Below are 23,714 nucleotides of genomic sequence, written 5' to 3' on the forward strand. Positions count from 1 at the left end.
AAAAATACTTGAACTGGTACATAAAACATAGTACTGGTATATCAACAACATTTACGTACACCTGCATATTACCAAAACATTAGTAAAGCTTGTAATCCATAGGTTATTATGAAGTTTTGGTATAATGGGTATTATGAAGCCTGGATATTAAAATTTCAAAGATCAGTACTTAAAAATGGCAGAATTAAGAAAGTGCCTTCCACATTAACACCTAAGCTAATAAATGACAAATAGCCCTCTTAAATCAGCTGTTGCTGATAATTACCTCTATTCATATCAGAGGTGAGCCATAATAACAGATAGTGCTGATTGATCAGCTTCCTTCATGCGAATGTCTGTCATTGCATGTGCTCGCAGGAGCTCTGAATCTGGGTCTGAAATCACCTCAGACTATGGACTAGGGCACTTACTGTTAACTAAACACTATGCTTTAAGTGTTAGCTTTTAAAGGATTCATACACTATTTAAATTGTGATGGGGAAACAAGTGGAAGGCAGCATATAATGAGCCTCATCTTCACACATGAACCAGGGACTTGCAACCCCCACTCTATTCTCTGAGTCCTGCACTGTGGGCAGATAACTTGGGGAATGGAGGATGTGTGAGTTTTTGTTGGGATTATGAAAAAGGTGTGAGGAATGAGAAACTGCCTGCCTTTCTTTGCAGAGAATTGGTGGAAACCGAAGAGGTATTTTTCCCTCTTCTTGGTCTTTTGCAGAAGATGGCAAGGATGACTTGTGGGGGAAAATAATCTCTCCTTTTCTCCATGGAGTATAGGGAAGAAAGAACCGGTAGTTAAAAAACGGCTTTTGCTGGATGTGCATAATTCTCCTCCGAGGCTCAGGCATCTTGAGCTGTGGGTTATTTTCCTTGCTCCATCCGGGGAGGCAGGACCAAATTTTCTAATTTCCTGTCTCCTCTTGGCGGGAAAATAGCCTGCAGAGACCCAGTTCCGTCCTGCCTCTCGAAGGGGAAGCACGCTGCTGGTACAGCTCTATGCTAGAAAGTTAGAGCAGGGTCTGCATTTGCGCTCCGAACGTCTGGTTGGTCTACCTTACCTCCTTACCTTATCCCTCCTCCTTCCCTTCCCTTTGTGTGTGTCTGACTCTATCCTCAAACCCCTCTCCAGAGGTCTACAAAATGGCGGACGCCATTTTGGAAAGAGAGGACAATCTGCTCTCGGTACAAGATTATCAAGTCGGGTTGGTCCAATCTGCCCAAAAGGATTCCGCCTCCCCCAACTGTCGCGATTGCGGTCCATTAGAGGGCAAACAGGAGACCTCGGAACAAAGCGAAAAGCCGCGCCGTCATTCCAAGGCTTCAGAAAAAGAAAGCGCATCAACAAAGGTGGAGCGGGAGTGAAAGCCGGGAAACGAACGCCCGTCTATTCACCGCAGGTAGTCACCGCGGCTCCCCCTGCCCCCACGGTTTATCCCTGGGTGGCGAGCTTCCCTCCTCAGTCGGGAGTTAGTACCCGTCCCCCCCCTTCAATGGAGGCGGCCGGTCGATATCTCACCCGGGAGGAGGCGGATGACTGGGTTAACTTGGCCCTTCAAAGACCATGGCAAGCCTTTCAGGCTTTCCAAAAGAGAATTCTGCAGTTTCCATGGCTGGGACCCTGCGAGTCTCCTTCCTCCTTTTCAGCCCATATCATAAGGGAAGGAGAGGGTTTGCTTCCTCTTCTAACCAATGGCCCACCAAAGCTGCCTTGAAGGTAAATGCAGCTGAGCCACAGGGCTCCCAAGCTGAGTCTTCTGCTTCCACCTTCGACTCCGAGGACGAGAAAGAAGAAGGGGAGTTTGACTCAGATGACGCTAGATACCGCTAGATGACGAGTCACCTCAGTGCGATGAACAGCAAAGTTGACTGTTCTCTGGGGAAGATTATCAGGGCTTGCTAGCCAAGGCCATTTTGGCACTGGATCTTAACGAGGAGGTGGATTTCTCTGAAAATCCCAAACCTAAACTAAAACAGGGAGTGGAGGAATGCTTTCCTAGAAAGCAAGCCCACAACAGTCTAGTCCAGTGATGGCGAACCTTTTAGAGACGGAGTGCCCAAACTGCAACCCAAAACCCACTTATTTATCGCCAAGTGCCAACATGGCAATTTAACCTGAATACTGAGGTTTTAATTAGCTTAAATGATTAACAATTTCCTGGTTGTTCTCCAGCATGATGTAGTGGTTAAGGGGTCAGACTAGGATCTGAGAAACCCAGGTTCAAATCCCTACTCAACCATAGAAACCACACACTTACACACACACACACACACACGGTGTCTCTTGCTATCTCTGAGGAGTGCTGAAAGGATAAAACTAAGGCTAACTAAATGAGCCACCATTAGCTTCATGGAGAAAGAGTACCAAAAACAATGTGGAATGGATTTTCCAGTAAGGTTTCTGAGCCTAGCTACATTATTCTGGGACTGGAATGACAGCCCCCAGAGTGCAATGACAGCCTCTGGGACTAGCAGAAGTGTTCTGGGACTGGAATGACCGGGCTGTCATTCCACTCTGGGGGCTGTCATTCCAGTCCCAGAACACTTCTGCTAGTCCTGGCAGCTGTCATTCCAGTTGCAGAGTAATGTAGCTAGGCCCAGAGACCTAGCTACATAATGGAATATCTATGCCACATTTTCTTTGCAATTTTTTGTGCTGTAACCTATTTCAAAGGAGCGCATGGGCAATCCTGGCTCCCATTATCTTCAATGGGCTGTGCAGCCTCTCCCACTGTTTCAAATGGGCAATCCTCTCATTCATTTTAATACATCCCTTTTCCCAAGCCAGCCAAGGCCAGTGCCTGCCTCTCCTGCGGGTGAGTAAAGGGCAGCTCCTGCCTCTTGCCCAGCCCAGGCTGGGTGGAAAGAAAAGGGAGAACTCTCCTCTCCCCCCCCCCCCCCGCCGTCAGACTGGAGGGTGAGAGACTCAAAACGGATAAAAGGAAGTATTTCTTTATACAACACATAGTTAAATTGTGGAACTCCCTTCCCCAGGATGTGGTGATGGCTGCCAACTTGGAAGGCTTTAAGAGGGGAGTGGACATGTTCATGGAGGAGAAGGGTATTCATGACTACTAGTCAAAATGGATACTAGTCATGATGCATCCCTATTCTCTCCAGGATCACAGGAGAGAATTCCAGCCCAGGCTGGGAGGAAAGAAAATGGGGGGGGGGAGAGAAGAGATGCACTTGGAAACACAGCAGGCCCCAGGTCGGGAAAACTACCCTCTCCCTCCAACTAAGGAAAGTAGCTTCTTCTTTCCAGCCCAGGCTGGGAGGAAAGAAACGGGGGGGGGGGAGAAGAGATGCACTTGGACACACCGCAGGCTCCAGGTGGGGAGAAGTACCCTCCCCCTCCAACTAAGGAAAGTTGCTGCTTTATTTCCAGCCCAGGCTGGGAGGAAAGAAAACGGGGGCGGGGGAAGAGATGCACTTGGAAACACAACAGACTCCAGTCCAGGTCGAGAGAACTACCCCGGGGACTCGGGGAGGGAGGCGGACTCGGGGAGGGAGGAGCAACTTACCAACCTACCACCTCCTCTAGCGACTAGCAAGCCAACAGTGGAGGCCAGCCATGTGCGGCCGCTTTTAAGGAGGCGCTGCCGCTCTGTGTTGGCCTCCATAGTCAGCAAAGGGGTTTTTGGCCGGGGAGGGGGGGAGGGTGGAGTGCGGCGGCTGCCTTGTGCGCCCGCAAAGGGGTTTTTTGGCCGAGGGGGAGAGGGAAGGGGGAGGGGGAGGGGGCTGGAGGGCGGCAGCTGCCTCGTGCGCCCTGCAAAGGGTCTTTTGGCTGGGGAGGGGGGGGAGAGGGGAAAGGCTGGGCGGTGGAGAGTCCAGGGAAGGGGGCGGGGCCTTTGAACTGCTACGCGCTGCCTGCAGGCAGCGCAGAGCAGTTCAAAGCTGGCGGCGGGGAGTCCAGGGGCGGGCCCCCGCTCCCCAGCTGAGCCTGCGTGCCAGCAGAGAGGGCGACGCGTGCCGGAGTCGGCACGCGTGCCATAGGTTCGCCAACACGGGTCTAATCCCTTTCCCTGAGTTTTTCTTAAGGGCGGTTCAAGAGGAATGGGACGACCCTGCCTCTGGCAAACAGGTTCCTCCCACTGTTAAGAAAATGTACACTCTTTCACCCCATGCTATGAAATTACTTAAGGTGCCTTTGGTGGATGCCCCGCTAGTGGATCTTCAGACCCCTGGCCTCATCCCCGAGGATGGGGCGGGGACCCTAAGAGACCAATTGGACAAGAAGTCTGACTCTTTGGCCAGAAAGGCACACGAGTCATCTGCTCTTGCTGTCCAAGCCAGTTCAACCACTTCCATTTTTGCAAGGGCTTCCTTCTTATAGGTTAAGAAACTTATCCAGCTCATGCCACCAGAAAACCGCAGAGTGGTAGGAGGCCTCAAGAGAGTCCTCAATGCCATCACCATAATGGCCGATGCATCTCTGGATACTATGTCCTTCGTTGCACGGTCCATGGCTTCGGTCACTTCCATAAGAAGGGCACTGTGGTTAAGAGCATGGCCCGCTGACTTTAGGGTCAAAAACACCCTTATGTCCTACCCCATTCAGGAGGGCAGACTGTTTGGTGAGAAAGATCCTAGTTGAAACAAAGGACAAGAAGCAGGCTCTCCCAAAACAGCTTAGGAAGGAGAGTCGGACTCCCCATATCCGTCCTTTCATTCTTCACGGGTTCCAACCAGATATAAGTTCGACTACAGAAGGGGTTCATGGAATACCTCTCAGTCCTTTCGTAGGGGTGGCAGATTCCAAAGACCCAATAACCACCAATCCCGCCCCGGCAAAGGGGACAAATTCCCCAAAAATAACACCCAGTGACGCCAGCCAGTTGGAGGTAGGAGGAAGACTCCAACTTTTCAGCAACAAATGGGCTTCCTCAAACCTGGACCACTGGGTGCTTCAAACAATTTCCAGGGGATATCTCCTGAAGATCACATCACAACCACTAGACCGCTTCCTTCGATCCCCTGTTTCCTTCAAAAGGGAGAAACAATCCAGAACACTCAGTGCCATCCAACACTTACTACATATCAAGGCCATAGAGCAGGTCCCCACCCTCGAGAGGTGCAAAGGGGTGTATTCCATCTTTTTCACAGTCCCCAAGAAGAATGGGGACTGGAGAGCCATCCTGGATTTAAAATATCTAAACAAACGGATGGTTCGCAAACACTTCAGGATGGAGACATTGAAATCCATCGTAGAATCACTACACTCGGGCACCTTCATGACGGTGGTGGACCTAACCGAAGCATACCTCCATGTCCCTATACATCCATCACACAGGCGTTTTCTACACTTCGCCTATGGCCATTCACATTTCCAGTTCAGGGCCCTCCCCTTCCGCCCTGAGGGTATTCACGAAGGTCCTGGTCGCTGTCATAGCGTCCCTCAAGCAGGAATGCATTCAGGTACATCTGTACCTGGACGACATCCTGATCTGCGCCAAGTCCAGACAAGAATCTCTTGTAAACACGGCTCGGGTGGTACATGTCCTACAGGAACATGGCTACCTTGTCAACTACAACAAAAGTTCACTCTGACCTTCCCAGTCCATGGTACATCTGGGGGTCAGGATAGACTTTCGCCAGAACTCGCTCTCACTCCCACCAGAGAGGATAAAGAAAATTATAGTTCACGCATCCTCCATTGCCAAATCTCGGGCAGCAAGGCTAATATCCCTAGCGAGGCTTTTGGGCCTTATGATAGCCTGTATAGCGGTGGTACCCTGGGCCCACTTTCATTCCAGGCCGCTTCAGTGCTAATCCGCCCATTTCAAAGGGACATCGCAAGGAAGAGAGACAGGCTTATCCCTATCTCCTTGGAGGTCAGGAGGAGCCTACGCTGGTGGTCCCAAGCATCAAACTTGAGACGTTCCTCTCAATATATTCACGAGGAACCAGCACAGGTATTTACAGTCGCAAGTCTGAAAGGGTGGGGAGCCACCTTCAACAATCAAGTGACCCAGGGTCTTTGGTCGACAGAAGAAGCCGCCCTCCACATCAACCATTTAGAACTGAGAGCAGTAAAACTCACTCTCCGGGCTTTTGCTCTGCTTCTCAGAGGTCTGCATGTCCTCGTGAGGATGAACAACATCACGACAAAAGCCCACTTAAATAAACGGGGGGTCCAGGTCATCCTCCCTACATTGGGAAGCAGTGGAGATCTTCTCATGGGCCCAAGCCAATCTCAAATCAATTCGGGCAGAGCACATCAAGGGAACTCTCAACGTCCAAGCGGACTGGTTAAGCCGCTGGTTCGTAGACGAAGGAGAGTGGTCCTTAGATCAGGAGGCCTTTCGACAGCTTACCGCCAAATTTGGCGTTCCCTTAGACCAGGGGTCGCAAAAGTGCGGCTCCCGAGCCGCATGCGGCTCTTTGAGCCCTTGAGTGCGGCTCTTTCCATGTCCGGGCCCGGCTGAGTAGCGAAAGGGGCGGGGGGCGGGAGAGAGTCTGCGCAGGAGGCGCTTGGGTTACGTAGGAGCGACCACCTGCCGCTGCCTCTGGTGGGCCTGCTGTGGGGAGAAGTCTGCGCAGGAGGCACTCGAATTACAAAGGAGCGACCACGTGCTGCTGCTGCTGCTGGCTGGCCTGCTGTGGGGATTGGGGGTTTCTTAAACAGCGGAGGGAGCAGCCGCCATTTCGATATTTGCACGGTAAGCTCACCCGCTGCCTCTTGGCTTCTGCTGTTGGCTCCTCGAGTCCCTCTTCAGAAAGGCTCGAGAGAAATTCTCATTGCTTTGGACGCGCTTCACCCGGACGAGGAAGCCCCGCGCAGCGCCTTTCTCGCTTGAGGCCGCCCACAGCCCGGAGGGGAGGGGGAGGCAGAGAGCGAGCTGCCCTGGCGGCCGCCACCTCCCCCCTCCCTGCCGCGTGGGCCTCTCTTTCGGTACGGCCGCTCTCGCCCCCAGGGCTGCAGAGCGGGCCCAAGGCTGTGCTCAGGCCGCCCCTGGGAGGGGGGAGGGGGCTGGCGCCGTGGCCTCGAGGAAGGGAGGGAGGAAGGGGAAGTTGGGGGGCTCTCCTTTCTCCCCCCCCCCCGTGGAAGCCGCCTGGGCGCGCAGCCCTGCCTGCCTGCCCCCCAGCTGGGGGGGGGCTCCTCCAGCCAAGCCACCTTGCCCGGGCACCCACCTGCCTGCCCTGAATCTGGAGCCCGTCGGTCCCAGAATGGTGGGGGGGGGTGAGCACCTGCCCCTCCCTCTGGCCAGGAGGGAACTGGCATGTCCGTGGCGGTGGGAAGGAAGGATGGACTGTGCATCTCCCCCTTGTTTGTTTGCATGGAACACACACAGACCGGGGACCTGCTGGCCTCTTCCTCTGTGCCTGGGATCCCTGGACATCTGGACCCTCGCTGGGTGATGGTGGGGGGGGGGGAGAAAACAGTGGGCCTTTTTGTCTGGCAATTGTTAGCCCTCCCCTGGCCTATTACTACAGGTTTCCCCTCTTCCTGCTACTTTGTGCCTCTTTCAAAAGGAACCGGGGGGGGGGTTACACTCTCCCCACAGCCATTCCCCACCCCACTCTGCAGTAGGTGCTCTACTGGTTTCCACTTTTCTAAATTTTAATTAAAGTTTATTAAGTTAATAAACAGTATACCTACCGATATAGTTTGAGTTTAAAAAATTTGGCTCTCAAAAGAAATCTCAATCATTGTACTGTTGATATTTGGCTCTCTTGACTAATGAGTTTGGCGACCCCTGCCTTAGACGACTTGTTCGCCTCCGGCGCAAACTTCAAAGTTCCAAGGTTCTTCACAAGATATCACCACCCTTTAGCAGAGGGCACCGATGCCCTCCTGAGTCCATGGCCCCAGGGGCTGCTATATGCCTTTCCCCCGCACCTATCCTTCCCAAGGTACTGAGGAAAATACAGTTAGAGAGAGCCAGTGTTCTCCTGGTGGCACCATATCTGGCCCCGCCGGCCGTGGTTTACGACACTGCACCAGTTGTCATGCCAGGAACCTTGGACAATCCCATCTCTGGGGAACCCTCCACCAAGGTCCCCTAGTCCACGCAGACCCCCAATGGTTCTGTTTGACCGCCTGGCACTTGAAAGGTGATCGCTACTAGAATTAGGCTACTCCACTGACGTAGTTACCACCATGCTAGAGGCTTGTAGGCCCGCTACCAGGCGAATATACAACACGTCGTGGAAGGCGTTTGTCCGATGGACTAGGAGAAAGGGAGTTGATCCCCTTCATCCGGGTCTGAACAAAATCCTGGAGTTCCTCCAGGAGGGCCTGCAGCTTAATCTGTCCGCCTCCACCTTAAGGCGACAGGTTGCAGCATTGTCCACAGTCATCCCAGTAACAGAGGGTGTATCTACATCCAGACACAGACACGTCGTTGCCTTCTTAAAAGGGGTTTCTCAAATCTGACCGCCGGTAGTTTATCGATTCCCTTCGTGGAATCTCAATCTGGTTCTCAAGGCACTCACTAAGTCCCCGTTCGAACCCCTCTGCTCAGTACCTCTAAAATACCTTCGCATGAAGGTGTTATTCTTGATTGCTATCACCTCGGCCCGAAGGGTTTTGGAGCTCAGGGCCCTCTCAATTCGCAAGGGCCTTTGCATTTTCCATAAAGATAAGGTGGTCCTTACACCTGACCCCACCTTCTGCCAAAGGTCAATTCCCACTTCCATAGGTCTCAGGAGATCAATCTTCCTTCCTTTTGCCCCAAGCCATCCTGTCCCAGGGAACGTTATTGGCACTCACTGGATATGTGTACACCCGTACGCATTTTCATAAACAGAACTGCGGTTATAAGGAAATCAGACTACATGTTTGTTGGGATCAACAATCATATCAAGGGGAAACGTATGACAACAGCAGCAATTAGCTATACACTCAAGCTGTGTATTGTAGAGGCCTACAAGGCCACTGGAGTCGCCGTCCCTGACGGCATTACCGCACATTCTCTGCGTAGTGCGGCCGCTACAGCGGCATTTGACAGGCAAGCCCCGGTCGAAGAGATATGCCAAGCCACCACCTACCTGGTCATCTGTTTCAACATTTATCAAACATTATAAGATTCATACAACAGGTGGTGGAAGAAGGTTCATAACCCACCCACATGGGAGCTCTTGTAGGTCCCACAGCTCAAGACGCCTGAGCCTCAGAGGAGAACGGAGCCTTGATTACTTACTGTGAGGGCTCCTCTTCTGAGGCGAAAGGCGTCTTGCCCGCCCTACATATAAAATCACAGTCGAACCTTCCGTCAATGAGCAGGAGACCGTTTATTCAGGTTCAATGTTACATTACACATGTTCAAAGTTACCGTTTGTGAGTTCCTTTGGGATACTACCAATTGACTCTGATCCCTGTGTTCCGTGGTCAACGTTGTTGGTGTTTATGTATGTTTTTTCAAATGGTTCCTCAATCCTGTCCTATTAAGCTAGGCAAGACTGTAACTGAGTCCTCAGGCTATTTTCCCGCCAAGCGGAGACAGGAAATTAGAAAATTTGGTCCTGCCTCCCTGGATGGAGCAAGGAAAATAACCCACAGCTCATGACGCCTTTCGCCTCAGAAGAGAAGGAGCCCTCACAGTAAGTAATCAAGGCTCCGTTCCCTGCTGGACATTTAGGGAAGAGATTTGCAAGCCAGCAAGTGAATACATACAACCCGTGTATCCAAGTAATATTGCCGTGGTTGCATAGTACTTTACAACAGTGTTTCTAATCTCTCCCATATAACTAATTTACTGACCATACTTGTGTTCAGGACTTTCACCTAGGTGGGCTTAAGGTAGCTAATGTGGGGTTTAGCTCATTATATTGAGAGATACAATGTGTGGGAGAGAGAGTATGTGGAGGACCTATGTGGGGGAGGGAAATGATCCTAAAATTGCACACTGCTTCTTCACTTTCCTTGTACGCAGCTAGCTACATTTTGTGTCCTCTACTAATCAGGGCTCCAAACTGGTTTAATCCTGGTTTGCCTGGAAAGCACAAACTGTAGTTTCTAATGTGGATGTAATGGCAAGCTATGAAAAAACAACAACAACCCAGACAGATATTTTACTGGCATGCATGAAAGCAGGCAGCCTAGAGATCCATCATGCGTAGTGGTTTCTTGTTATGTCTGTACCATGCAAGATTATTTGGCCCAAAGTCAGCCAATGGGAAGCTTCAGGGATGAACCCAGGACTTTCCAGTCTAAAGCAATCCACAACTTTTGTTGGCTACCCACTATCCTGTTCTGGCTCTCCATTACCTCTTGTTCCAAATCTTTGCCTAGTTACATGTGCTCAAATCCATTTTTAAACTATCTCTGAGCCAGCATTCATATATATTTTACATTCCTTTCTGAAGTTTAAATTTTTACACTGTCTTTTTTCTGTTTTGCCAGTTTATTGTTCTTCCAATACAGAGCCTAATGAATCGAAAGTCGTAGGATCAACCAATTTGCCAGGTATACGTTAAAGATATTTAATTAATTCAGGCTAATTTCCTTTTGATAACTGTGGGGAGGCTTCGAACAATGAAATTACAAATACAGTTTTTCTTGTATAATTATGCGATTTTACTGAGAACACTTGTATTAAATGATACATTTAGTTTTAAAAATAGAAGAAGCAGTTGGCAAGCTTGCGTTGTTTTGACTGTAATCATACTTGGAAAGAATAGGGAAAAGGACAAGGCATCTTTTTGACAGAACACTGCTTTATTATGATAACCCAACCAATGACGTCTGCTGTAGGAATGTCTCATAGAGATGTACATGTGGCTTCTCTGTGGATAGAGACAAATTCCAACTTCTTGTTTTTATCCATTCATTTGCCACATGCAACTTGTACTCTTGTAATCTTGCTACTGTACTTTGTGTGCTTTTTATTGTTGTAAGGAAACAAAAATGTAAGATGTTAATTAGCTCTCCCAATTAACATAAGGAACCAGCTGGATCTGACTCTGTATAGTTGGCACACACAGGCTCTGCTCATGGCACACACACACTCTGCTCATGAGAGGATTGCCTATATTTGTGTGTGATGTGGTGGCGAGGAGGACTATGTCGCAAAATCAGTTTTTGTTGTCTAAACTGTATCGTTACATAAATAATTATATATAAAAATGCAGTTCTCAAGTTTGTGGCTGGACATCTGTTTATCAGTCTGCATACCTCTTGTTGGCTGTATTGCAGACTGTGGTGCACCATGAATGGGTTGTGTTGCTGACCATCTCAGGCCTCTGCATTCCTAGCTTACCAAAAGGTGGACTAGGTCATATCCCATCAGTGGCTGGGCTGCCCAGAACATCATAGCAGCCATGCCTACTTTATGCCATATTTAGTGGAAACTGTAGCAGTACAATTGTGGTTGGATTATACCTAGTGTGCATGTCCCAGCGTTTCTCTCCTTCCCTGGCTTTTTGGTGCAATCGCACTATATTTGTGATGTATAAATAGAATGGATTCTGATTACAGTTGATAATCATAATGCTTTATATTTTCAGTTAAAGTTTATGTCAAGATTGAACATATCAGCCCACGTATTCTATGTGTTACAAATCATCTAAGAAATTCTGAAATGATTGATCCAATATTCCAGTGGCATGGACCAGGAGGTGACATGGTTACAGGTAGGATGTTTTCCCCATCAGGTAGTAACCTTTCCCATTTTATTTCTAAACACTAGTGGTAAGTTTAAAGAATGTTTTATGTCTTCATTGTTTTTAGTAGGTTTTAAGTGCTCTTAAATCTTGAATGCCTTTATCAGTTGTATTTGTCTTTTCATTTTACTTGGGTGGGTCATAAGTGTCCAGGAAACATATCTGTGGCCAGTTCAGCCAAAGTAAAGCAAATGAAGAGGTTTAACCGTGTTCTTAATTCTCATATTGAAATTTGTGGGACTCAAAAGTACTTCATTTTGGCTGCAGCTTGTTAAAAGGTAGTATTTACCATACTAAGAGATTGTGCTGTCTCCCTTTCCTCCCGCTTGTAGGGCAGAGGTTAAAAACTTCCTGGTTTGGAACAAACTGCAGTTTATAACAGCACTAGCATTTGTTCTCTTGGCTATAAACCAGGATTTTAAGACAGAGTTTAATCCTGGGTTCATCTGATTTGGATGGGGAAGGAGGGAAAGGTAGCACATGAAACTGTGTTCATAATGAACAAACGGAATTTTCCTTGTGACGTCTGAAGGCAGCCCTGTATACAGTATGGCAAGCATTTATCTCAGCAGCGCAATCAGGATTCGAAACGGAATGAAGAACTCCCAAAGAGCGTGATGCTGCCAACATTAAATGCTTGTTTAATGTTGAGGCCTTAAGGGAAAGTCTTGTTAGGGGCTGGAGTTTTGACTTGAACCATTGTCTGATCACTGTCTACTCAAAGCTAGGGTGAATAGGAATCCCACACCCAATTAAAATGGTCTGATTATGGATCCCGCTGGATTCCAGAAGGCTCTGTGGGATTTTAGGATTCCAAACACATGCTATGTTGAAGCTGTGATGGGAGCTTGGGATGTGAAGCTCCTTGAAGCTATTGACAAGATTGATTCTTGTTGACCCCCCCCCCCACCCTTGAGGCAGAAGCTATTTGGGCCCTCCAATTGATGCCCTGAATGTTCCTCAAAAGGTTAGGAGGGGCAGAGGACCATCCCCTGAGCAGGATCAGGTGGGTATTTGGAAGTTTGGAGAGGGGGATTGGCAAAAATAAAAAACTCCCCTCCACCTGTGGAAATCCGCTGTGGAATCCAAGCCCACCGGCTTTAGAAAATATAGTCGTTGGTGTTAGAACTAGAGTTCCATTTGATATGAAGGACTTTGTTCTTCTGAAATCCTCTGCCTCTTACAACATTGTCTTATTAGAAATGTGAAATAAATGTTTATTCTCAGAGCATTCACCTGCATACCTTCTGCAGATGTTCTTCATTTCTGCAGACTGTTTGCTGCATCCGAGTTTATGATGGCGCATATTTATCTCTTGAACGTGTCCCTTTCTTCCACTTAGTGGAGGGGAAAACATTATGCATATAATGGGTTTGTCTCATTTATTTGAACATTGTGTCTGAATAATCATTCACTCTGTTTCTGGAATGAATGTTGGATTCTGAACAAGTCTTGAAAAGATAACATCTTCAAATAACCCTGGTACTGCCCAGTTATTTCCTAACCTTGTTTTGACATGAGAGAAACGAAGCTGCTTGAGACTCATACCAGCTTGAGAGTTCTCCCTGTAGTGTAAATAAATGAGCAGCTCTATAGGAAAGGCAACACTTAACTGAGAACTGCACCTGTTGGTGAGGTCTGTTATTATATTAAGATGTAATAATTATTTTTGCGTATTCTGACATTAGTGGTAATGTTTGGATAAGACTGCCGTTTAGGTCAGGGCCCAAAAGTTAAAATACGATGCTGCAATAGTTGGGAGTTCCAGCTGGTCGTCAACATTCGTTTCTTATGCTATTGAACTAAATTTTATTTTATCTTTTTAAATAGGAAATAAGACCGCAAGAATAACACCAACAGGAACGTTGGTATTCCAGCAGTTTAAATCTGAGATGAGTGGGGTTTACACATGTTCCGTTGTTTTTAAACCAACAACCGAGCAAGCTGAAAAAAGCTATTTGATCAAATATGTTATTTATGGTAAGATACTAAAAATTCTTTCTCTACTGCTTTAGAACACTCATTAGGTTTGCTGAAATTATAGGAGGAAAGTCAGTGTACAGTTAAACATGTTTAAGCCTCATTGAATTCAGTAGTAATTAAGCACACTTAGTTATGTGCTTCATTTCACTCTTAATGAGATAAAATAATTGGAATTGGAACATAGAAAGATTTTCTCTGGGCTTCTCGATCAGGAAATTTTAAATGATCAGTTACTTTCAAAAGATGCATGAAACCTAAATTGAAAAGTAGGGAAAAAATGGCTCCTGCCAGTTTCTTAGCAGTATAATCCCATTACGTTCTGAAAGTACAGATTCTTTATTTTCTTTATTACTTTTTTTTGTTCCCCTTGATCTTAGGAACAGAACTTGAAGGCAGTTTTATTATGCTACCATCCAACCTTGTGTTAAAATGAACACTGATTCCAAAACACTTTTTTTTTGCTCCCCTGTACTGAGGAAACTATTGTCACCTTGTGTCCTGCAGAACATCATACTTTTCCTGAACGCCTCTGTTATAATACAGTAGTATTCTTTACTACTTTTTATCCATACTTTATCAGATCCCTTTAGGGCTGGATCTGTTCGAACTGGAGCCCAAGAAAACCTCTTTTTTCATTTGTTGAACATTATTGAGTCCTGAGGTATTTTTGAAAACTGTATAAATGGTTGACTAAGGAGGATTAGCTGCTGAGCACTTGCTGAGTCTCTGACTCCGACACAGTTCATTCTTTTTCAGGTAGCCATGCACTTAGCAGAATAGGCTGCTCTTATTCTGGCTTGCACTATCTTCTTTGCTTCCCACACGCCAATGAGGATGTCAGTTCTGCTTAATTTTTTGTTCCTTGGGCATATTTCTTCAGCTTGTCCTACCATCTGGAATGATATGAAATGGTTCAGATATTTCAGTACCTTCAGCTTTCCTATTAGTGCTTTGCCTTGCCTGGTAGTACTGCCCTACTCGGGCCTAATTCAGATGCCTGGTGGCCCATCTCTGGTCTTCTGTGGCTAGAGGTGGCGCTGCTGGTGGCTGTCACAACCCAGTTTTGGTGACTGTGAACCAGTGCCTCCATTTGGTCCTCTGCAGATAACTGTATTTTGTTCTCCTGGTTCCCCCCCCTCCCCATGCTTCTGTTCAAATAGTAAAAAATCATGAGATGCGTTCTACTGGCTGCATTTTCCTGCTCCCATTAACTGGTAGTATCATATTTTTTTGCAAGACAAATTATTTTCTTTTTGGAATTGAAATAATTTTATTTTGCAGAAATTGACCACAAATGAGTGGGATGGATTGTGCATGTAGACTTCTGGAACAGAGCAACTCCTATGCCACCTTTTCTGAAATTGAAGGGTTTGTCATTCAAAGGGGGAAAGTGAAGAATCCCATGAGGCATGCCCAATCCCTTGGGTGTCCCCAAAGTTGCTCTAGGTCCTGGCCATAATTTGCCAATAATGCAGTTTCCTTTCCTCTGTGCTAATAAATCGCTCAGTTGGAAAGGGATTGTAGAATAACTGTACTGATTAACCAGCCATTTTATATTTTAACTTGTTTTGATATTTAAAATACCATAAAGAAAGGGGCATTAATCGTATGACATTCTCCTGCAGCGTATGTCGCTCCCAACGTTCACTATGAGTTTACAGCCCGATATCACGCAGCTCCCTGCAACAGCGACTTCAATACGTCCTTTGAGAGGAAATTGCTTCAGTCACTGAGCAAGCTGGTTATTGGTCTTTCCTGTGAGATTACGTTAATTAAGTCTGAGTGCCATCATGTAAAAATGCAGAGAGCTGGATTGCAAAATGTAATCTTCTTTACTTTTACAGGTAATCTGTAATTTTTTTTTTAAGCATGTTCACTTGAAGGAAAGTTTGTTTTTCAGAGTGACACATTGAAAACAGTTTAACTGTAATCAGCCAGGTAACAAACATTTGAAATGCCAGGAGCATCTGAAAGAGCGTGACTCATGATCCAAGTGCAGGATTCATATCATACGAGTAATAAATTTTTGGCAATGTTTTAGTTACTATTCCAGCAAGTAACTAGATGACTTTTGTTATATTGTGAATAAGAACATTGTGTGGTGCATGTGCACGCACACAAACTGCCTAAATATTGGAATAGTGAGAAGCCAGTTTTCTTCAAAATTTCGACTGTAAACTAATTGTAATGGAAGGGGGGTACAGGAAACATCCAAATATGAAATAGTTGGATTTGTTAAGAAGAATTTCTTTCTCAGAACAGTGGGTGCAAGTTGGGGCAGTTTCCTGCCGATTTTAGGTTGTCTGGTTTGTCTTAACTGAACTAATTGATTGAAACAGTGCATTTTTAGAAATAGAATGTTTTCTGGAGTGGAACACAGTTGTGGAAACTATCTGCCCCTCATCACTGTTGGAGAAGGTGCAGCCAGATTGAGATTGTGGATGAGAGAAGTCAGTATAAGCAGAACATTATCAAAAGCATCTCCCCTATGGTTGGGGTAAGGTCATGGCTCAGTGCTAGAGCATCTGCTTTGCATGCAGAAGGTCCCAGGTTCAATCCCCAGCATTTCCAGAGGATGATGAGGATGGTGAGAAAAGTGTTGAGAAAGACTTTCTGAATACCAGTTATTCTACCTGAGACCTTGGAGAACAGCTGCTGACAATATTGACCTTGATAGACCAGCTGTCTGATTCCCTAGAAGGCAGCTTCATGGTTGCTTTCCAAGGTATCTTCATATGCAGGTAACATACCACCAAATGCTACATTAACAAGCAGATGATAGGGAACATTTGAAGATATGCATTGATGCATAGAGAACAGAGTCCATAAGTGTCTCGTGCTTCAGTTTCTCTATATATCCATCTTGTTCAAAATACAAAATTATATTCCTTATATGCAGATTCAGCTTCCACAAAGTAGAAAAGGGCAAGAGTCCAGTAGCACCTTAAAGACTAACAAAAATATTTTCTGTTTGGGTATGAGCTTTTGTGAGGCACAGCTCACTTCTGAAGAAGTGAGCTGTGGCTCACGAAAGCTCATACCCTACCAGAAAATATTTTTGTTAGTCTTTAAGGTGCTACTGGACTCTTGCCCTTTTCTACTACTGCAGACAGACTAACACGGCTACCCACTGTGAATTAGCTTCCACAAAGGTTTACTTATCTACTTTAATTTTTGCTAGGTTTGACCACACACAACTATGGTAAGTATTTCTGACACTATTGACTGTCTGGGGGGTGGGGAAGTAAAACCTCCCATCTTCTGGTTTTAAAAAACTGGTTGCCTGGAGGAGGTAAAATCTTACTGCAGGCAAATGGCTGTTTAACCAGCTAATCTGGACCATGTCAAGTGGCCATGTCAATCATGTTATTTTTGTTGTATGCCAGTGCTTCAGAATTAATGCCAGTGGGTTAAAACATATTTCTGCAGTTGTATAAACTAATGCAGGGATGGGGAACGTCAGGCCCACGGGCCATTTACAGCCCCTGAGGCCATTTTTGGTGGCCCTCAGGAGCTCCAGGGCCCTGCCACAGAAGCACAGTGCAACATGGCCCTCCCTGAAGTGGCAGTGTGCAGGAACGCTGCGACCCCTTTAAACCCCCTCTCGCCGACTGTCAGCTGTTAATCGGCGAGAGGAGGGGGGAGGGAGAAAGACGCTTCCCCCAAGCCGGGAAGGCAAAGCATTCCTGCACGCCACGGCATAACGGTTTAAACCTCTCTTGCCGCTCAATAGTGTAACTAGACAGAGACTGAGCCTGCTACAACTTGAAAGTCTTCAGAATAGCAGAAACTTGTGGGTGAAGAGTGGTCTGAATAATTAAGCTAGAGGATTCTCTGTGTTGCTGTACTAAATGAATCTGTGATTAATTAACGGGATTAATTGATTTATTTACAAAAAATTGGTTGTTGAATTAAGATAATTAATTAATTATACATTGGTAATTTAATTACGCCATTCTTATTGCTGATAATACTATAGAAAATAATATGTGGAAAACTAATTGAGTAATAAATTAAACATTAGTCCTAGTGTCATTACCTGAGATACACACAATTTTGAGCATATTTATGAAACTTACAAGAGTAATAGGAATATTCATATCAAAGCCTAATTAGAGTTTTGAATATTGTAGATTTATCTTTGCATGTCAGATACCTTCAAAGAGTTACAAACTAGGAGACGTGTCTACAGATATAATCTGATGGAAAAAAAACAGGAAGTCAGGGAAAAAAGTTTTACCCTCTGAAAAAGATCTAGAAGTTCGAGACGGCAAAGAGGAAGAGGAATTAGAAGAAGAAGAAGAGGAAGAAATAGCAAAACAGCAACCTGATCAACAGCCCTCAGGCAGTGGTACAAAATCCAATATGGAAAAGACCCTGGAAAAATTGGCAACCCAACTTGCTGCCATCACAAATCAAATAGCCGGAACTGAAGAAAGATTAAACGCAAAAGTGGATCAAGTCAGTAAAAAAATGGATAGAGTGAATAAAGAACTGGAATTATTGACAAAGGAATGTGTCTCAGGACGGACGTTCAAAAGGTACAAACTGAAATGAAGACAGTTAAACAAGAACTAACTACAGGATTTCTGGACATAAAACAAAAGCTAGAGGAAAACACCAAGGAGATCTTATCCAACAGAGAAGATATTAAAAAACGCAAAGAAAGACAAACTAGAGTAGAAAAGTCTCAATCAGAACATAGAGCCTGGAAGAAAGATACGGAATATAGATTGGCATCCACAGAAATGCAATCGAAGGAAGCGAATTTACGTCTCCAGGGGGTCACGGAAGAAGTAAAGCCAGATCTTTTAGAAGAGACAATGACTCAGACTTTGGCTGATTATCTGGATATTCAAGAAGAACCTGTAGAGATAAGAGATATATATAGAGTTAACTCTGTGTATACATCCAAGAAAAAACTTCCAAGAGAAATCTTGATAAAGTTCGCTGATAAAAAGATAAAAGGATGAAATTATGACCAAACAAAGAAAGGAACCTTTAGTTTTTAAAGGTAAAGAAATCGCAATCTTCCCAGATATCCCACTGGCGGTAAGAAAGAAATGACGAGAATTTGAATCACTATGTAAACCACTCCGTGAATTAGAAATATGGTACAAGTGGATTGGTCCATACTTTTTGAGTGTTCTGTTGCCAAAAGAAAGAAGATTGATTAGAAATGCGGAGGAAGCAGAAGAGTTAGAAGAAGAATTACTGGCAGAAAGAAAAAAGAAAGATGAAAAATCGGGTAAAATAAGCCCACAACGATCTAATGGGAAGAACCACTCAGATGGACGTGATAATGGTCGGCTAGCTGAAGCGGCAGCGTATAAATAAAAATACAAAATGGAAGGTTTACAGATAGTTTCAATCAATGTTAATGGTCTGAACTCACCACAGAAGAGGAAGAAAACTTCCCATGGTCTTGCAAAACATAAAGCGAACATATTTTGTCTGCAGGAAACACATATGAAAAGGAAGTATAATTACCTTCTCAACGACAAGAGACTCGGTAAAGTCTATACATCTTCAGCGTTAGAAAAGAAAAGAGGCGTGGCTATCTATATTAAAGACCCGGCAATAAAAGTTTTGGAAAAAATAAAAGATAATGAGGGCAGATTTTTAATACTTAAACTCCAACTATCGACAGGGGAAGTCAAAATATTGGCGTCAATATATGCACCCTTAACGTCGAAAAAAGAATTTTTCGCTGAGCTCTTTGCAACTTTGGCAGAATTGCAGGAATATGATTTGATAATCTTGGGAGACATGAACAGAGTCCTTGAAGGCAGTTTGGATCGTTCTAAAAATAAAAAAGCGGTATATTACCACAAATCGTAAAACAACATATGCAAACTCTTAATTTACTGGACATTTGGAGAACTAGAAACCCAAGAGTCAAAGATTATACTTTTTACTCGGACAGACATAAAACATATTTGAGGATTAATATGTGCTGGGCTTCATCATCGTTACTAAGAAATCTTGATAGTGTGGATATATTACCCCAAATCCTCTCAGATCATAATCCCATTGCAATAAAATGGCTTAGAAAACAAAATGGCTCTTTCAGATGGAGGTTTAATTATTCATTACTGCTCAAAAAAATAGACCTCGATAAAAGTCGAGTAGAACTTAACGATTTCTTTCAGAGAAACGAAACACCAGGAATGAGCCAGGCTATAATTTGGGATTGTTCAAAGGCTTATATGAGGGGTATTTTTATTGCAATTAACTCCAAGAATAAGAAGGAGAGAGAAAAACGACTATTAGAACTACAAACGAAGATCAGACAACTGGAGAGGTCCCATCAACTTTCGGGTAATAAAAAGATGTTAAAAGAGATTACAGAACTTCGACATCAAATTGATCTCTTACACACAGAGGAAATGGCCAAAAAACTCAAGTTTATGAGGCAAAAATATTTTGCACATGCAAATAAGCCGGGGAAATATCTAGCATCCTTGCTTAATTCAGAAAGACAAAGAAGAATAATATCGGCTGCTAAAGTAGACGAACAAATAACTCATAAAGAAGAAATATCACAATGTTTTGTAAACTACTTTAAAGAACTATAAGGAAAATGTACAAAACATATTAACGACAGAAATTAAGGAATACATTGCGCAAAATCATTTGAGGGAGCTATCTAATGAAGAAAATGATGCCTTAAACCAAGAAATCACAACGGAGGAAATACAATTGGCAATCGACAACTTAAAGACCGGAAAAGCACCAGGACCAGATGGTCTGACGGCCAAATATTATAAATGCTTTAAGGAAGGGTTAACTCCCAAACTGGTAAAGGTAATAAATGAGATACATAAAACTTGCAGGGTACCCAATACATGGAAAGAAGCTTATATAACCCTGATTCCAAAAGACAACACCGATCCCTCGTTACCATCTTCTTATAGGCCAATCTCTCTGCTAAATGTTGATTATAAGTTGTTTACCTCAATAATTGCTCAGAGGATTCTAGTGAACATTGACATATTGATTAATGAAAACCAAACAGGATTCATTCCAAAACGACATATGAATGAAAACGTAAGATTCCTGATTAATGCAAGAGAACTTGTCAAATGCAGACGAGAAAAGTGTGCTTTTATCTTCTTAGATGCAGAAAAAGCTTTCAACAATGTCTCCTGGGAATTCATACTGCAAGTGATATGCAGCATAACTAATAAAGGAAACTTTCTCAAATGGACTACCAGTATTTATTCTGAACAAGGAGCAAAGCTACTTATAAATGGAAATTTAACGCAGAACTTCAGCATCAGAAAAGGTACTAGACAAGGATGCCCTTTATCTCCAATATTATTCAATCTTACGTTGGAAATACTTGCCAATAGAATTAGATCCAATCCGAAGATTGCAGGATTGCAAGTAGAAGAAGAAGAATTCAAAATAAGAGGATACGCAGATGATGTTCTACTAACAATTACTCAACCACAACTAAGTATAGTAAAATTAATGGACAATATACAACAATATGGTGAAATGGCTGGTTATAAGCTTAATAAATCAAAAACAAAAATCTTTCTAGAAAATACAACGCAAGAAGAAGAAGCAAATATAGCGACACACACTAATTGTATTATATCTAAAAAGCCAATAAAATACTTGGGAGTATATATCCCGAAAAACAATCAAGAACTATTTAAATATAACTACAAAGCGGTTTGGAACAACATAGAAAAGAACCTCCTCACGTGGTCAAAGTTAAGAACTTCTTGGTTGGGTAAAATTGCAATTGTAAAAATGAATGTCCTACCCAGATTAAATTTCCTATTTCAAATGATCCCAATAAAAATTATGGACATAGCGATAACCGGTTGGCAACGGAAAATCAATAAATTCATATGGGATAAAAAGCGTCCCAGGATTAAATTCAAAATTATGACAGATATTAAGAGAAGAGGAGGTCTTGCTCTTCCAAATTTAAAATTATACCATCAGGCAGCGACTTTGGTATGGATCAAGGATTGGATAATGCACCCAAACAGCAAGAGTGTCAAATTAGAACTAGCTAACTGGCAAGCTCGGCCTCACCAGCTCTTGTGGGGAAAAAATCCTAAAAAAAGAAGGACGAAAAAAGAGAACACCCGATTGTGGATAATATGATTGCTGTGTGGAACAAACTGAAACTAAGACTAAGCCCTAATCCTCCATTAATGATGGCTCCATTCAGTGTTTATGGTTCTAGAATGGAAAGAAAAATGTTTGGATTTATAAGATATGTTGACATAATAAGAAAAGACGAAACTCTCAAAACACTAACAGAAATTCAGGAAGAACATCCACGGATATCTTGGATGATATATCATCAGTTAATATCGAGATTTAAGGAAGACTGCACAACCAGAGGAAAAATTAGAAAAGAGACAGAATTCGAACAGCTACTGAGTAAACCGTTGCAACACCTCTTAGGAAAGATCTATAAACTTTTATTATCGTTTGACACAGAGGAAGAACAAGTTAAAGTATGTCAAATCAAATGGATGGAGAATCTAAAGGAAACGATAACAATAGACGAATGGGAACAGATCTTTCATAAAAACTCTAAATTCACTCTATCCCAAAGTATTCAGGAAAACTGTCTAAAGATGTTGCATAGATGGTACATAACGCCCAGTGACATCCAGAATATGAACAGTAAAGCTTCGGGACTCTGCTGGAAATGCCATAAAACCAGAGGCACTCTTCCATTGCTGGTGGACGTGCAAGTGCGTGCAGAAATATTGGAAAAAGATTCACATGAATCTCGAAGGCATCGTAGGGCAGACCACAGAATACGATCCAAAACTTTTTCTCCTGAACAAAACCCCAAATACCATGAATGAGGATCAACAGATTGTAGTAAAATACAACTGCGGCAAGACTGGCTCTGGCATCGCTTTGGAAAACGAATAAGATCCCAACACTGCAAGTATGGCTGGATAAATCCCTGGAATATATCACTATGGCTCATCTGACAGACTATCTAAAAGATATCACATGAGAGCAGAACCACGAGAGGTGGAGACCTTTTTATGACTTCATGAAAAACACTAGATAAAAGATATTTTCGAATTAATCCATCACCAAATTAAAAAGAGGGAAGACTTACAAACGGGTAGTTAATACGAGATATTATCATAATGATATGTAATTAATATCATTTTTCCTTTCCCAATTTTTTCCTCACTCTACAAGGTGGTAGTGCTAGATATATTAAAATGGTATAATTATTTGTGTATTTAATGTATTTTCTTATGCATTCCCCACCCTTTTCCTTCTGTATTCCACTTTAATTCAAAACCGATGAAAACACTTATATATTAAAAAAACCCCTCTCTTGCCGCTGAGGGAGGGGGGAAGAAGAGGAAAAAGCCAGCCGCTCCCGGCGGTGGAGCATGCGCGTGGGAGCCGATCAGGTGAAGGACTTTTGTGGACTGCGGGGGGCGGGGGGGGGGAGATGGGAAGGCTGAAGCCCGGTCGCATGGAGCCGGCTGTGTATGTGTGTGAAGGCTTTTCTCTCTTTTCTTTTTCCGTCACTCTCCTTTCTCTCCTCTTTTTCTCTCTTTCTCCCCCCCTCTTTCTCTATTTTTCTTTTTTTCTCTCCTTCCTTTTTCTTTCTTTCTCTTTCTTTCCTTCTTTCCCTGCTTCCTTCCTTCCTTCTTTCTGTCCTTCCTTCTCTTCTTTCCTTCCTTCTTTCTTTCCTTCTTTCTTCCCTTCCTTCCTTCTTTCCTTCCTTCCTTCCCTGCAGATCGACCGCAGGCTGCAAGCTGCGCCCCCCTGGCACCTCGGTTGCCTGGGCCCACCACTGGCTGCCCTCCCACCTGGGAGGAGGGGGAAGACCTGGGGGAGCAGAGGCACCCTCCAAGACTTCTCTGCATAGCCTCCCCTAGGGTTGCCAACCTCGAGGTGGTGGCTGGAGATCTCCTGCTATTACAACTGATCTCCAGCCAATAGAGATTAGTTCCCCTGGAGAAAATAGCCACTTTGGCCATTGGGCTCTATGGCTATGCAGTCTTCCTCCCCAATCCCTGCCCTCCTCAGGCTCCACCCCCAAAACCTCCCGCCAGTGGTGAAGAGGACCTGGCAACCCTAGCTTCTCCCCCCCCCACCAGGAGATCTACGCT

At 44.5% G+C, this 23,714-nt stretch overlaps 1 protein-coding gene across 1 annotated transcript in view; it reads left to right on the plus strand.

The window, feature by feature from the left end:
• ZPBP (zona pellucida binding protein) overlaps positions 1–23,714 on the plus strand; it is a 52,909-nt gene that overhangs the window by 11,370 nt on the left and 17,825 nt on the right. The window contains exons 2-5 of the mRNA XM_056857871.1: positions 10,309–10,408; positions 11,449–11,574; positions 13,435–13,584; positions 15,213–15,431. Of these exons, the coding sequence (XP_056713849.1) occupies positions 10,309–10,408; positions 11,449–11,574; positions 13,435–13,584; positions 15,213–15,431 (595 nt within the window). The remainder of the gene's footprint in view (positions 1–10,308; positions 10,409–11,448; positions 11,575–13,434; positions 13,585–15,212; positions 15,432–23,714) is intronic.

This window comes from Euleptes europaea, chromosome 11 (genome assembly GCF_029931775.1).
Source record: "Euleptes europaea isolate rEulEur1 chromosome 11, rEulEur1.hap1, whole genome shotgun sequence".
Taxonomy (NCBI): Eukaryota; Metazoa; Chordata; class Lepidosauria; order Squamata; family Sphaerodactylidae; genus Euleptes; species Euleptes europaea.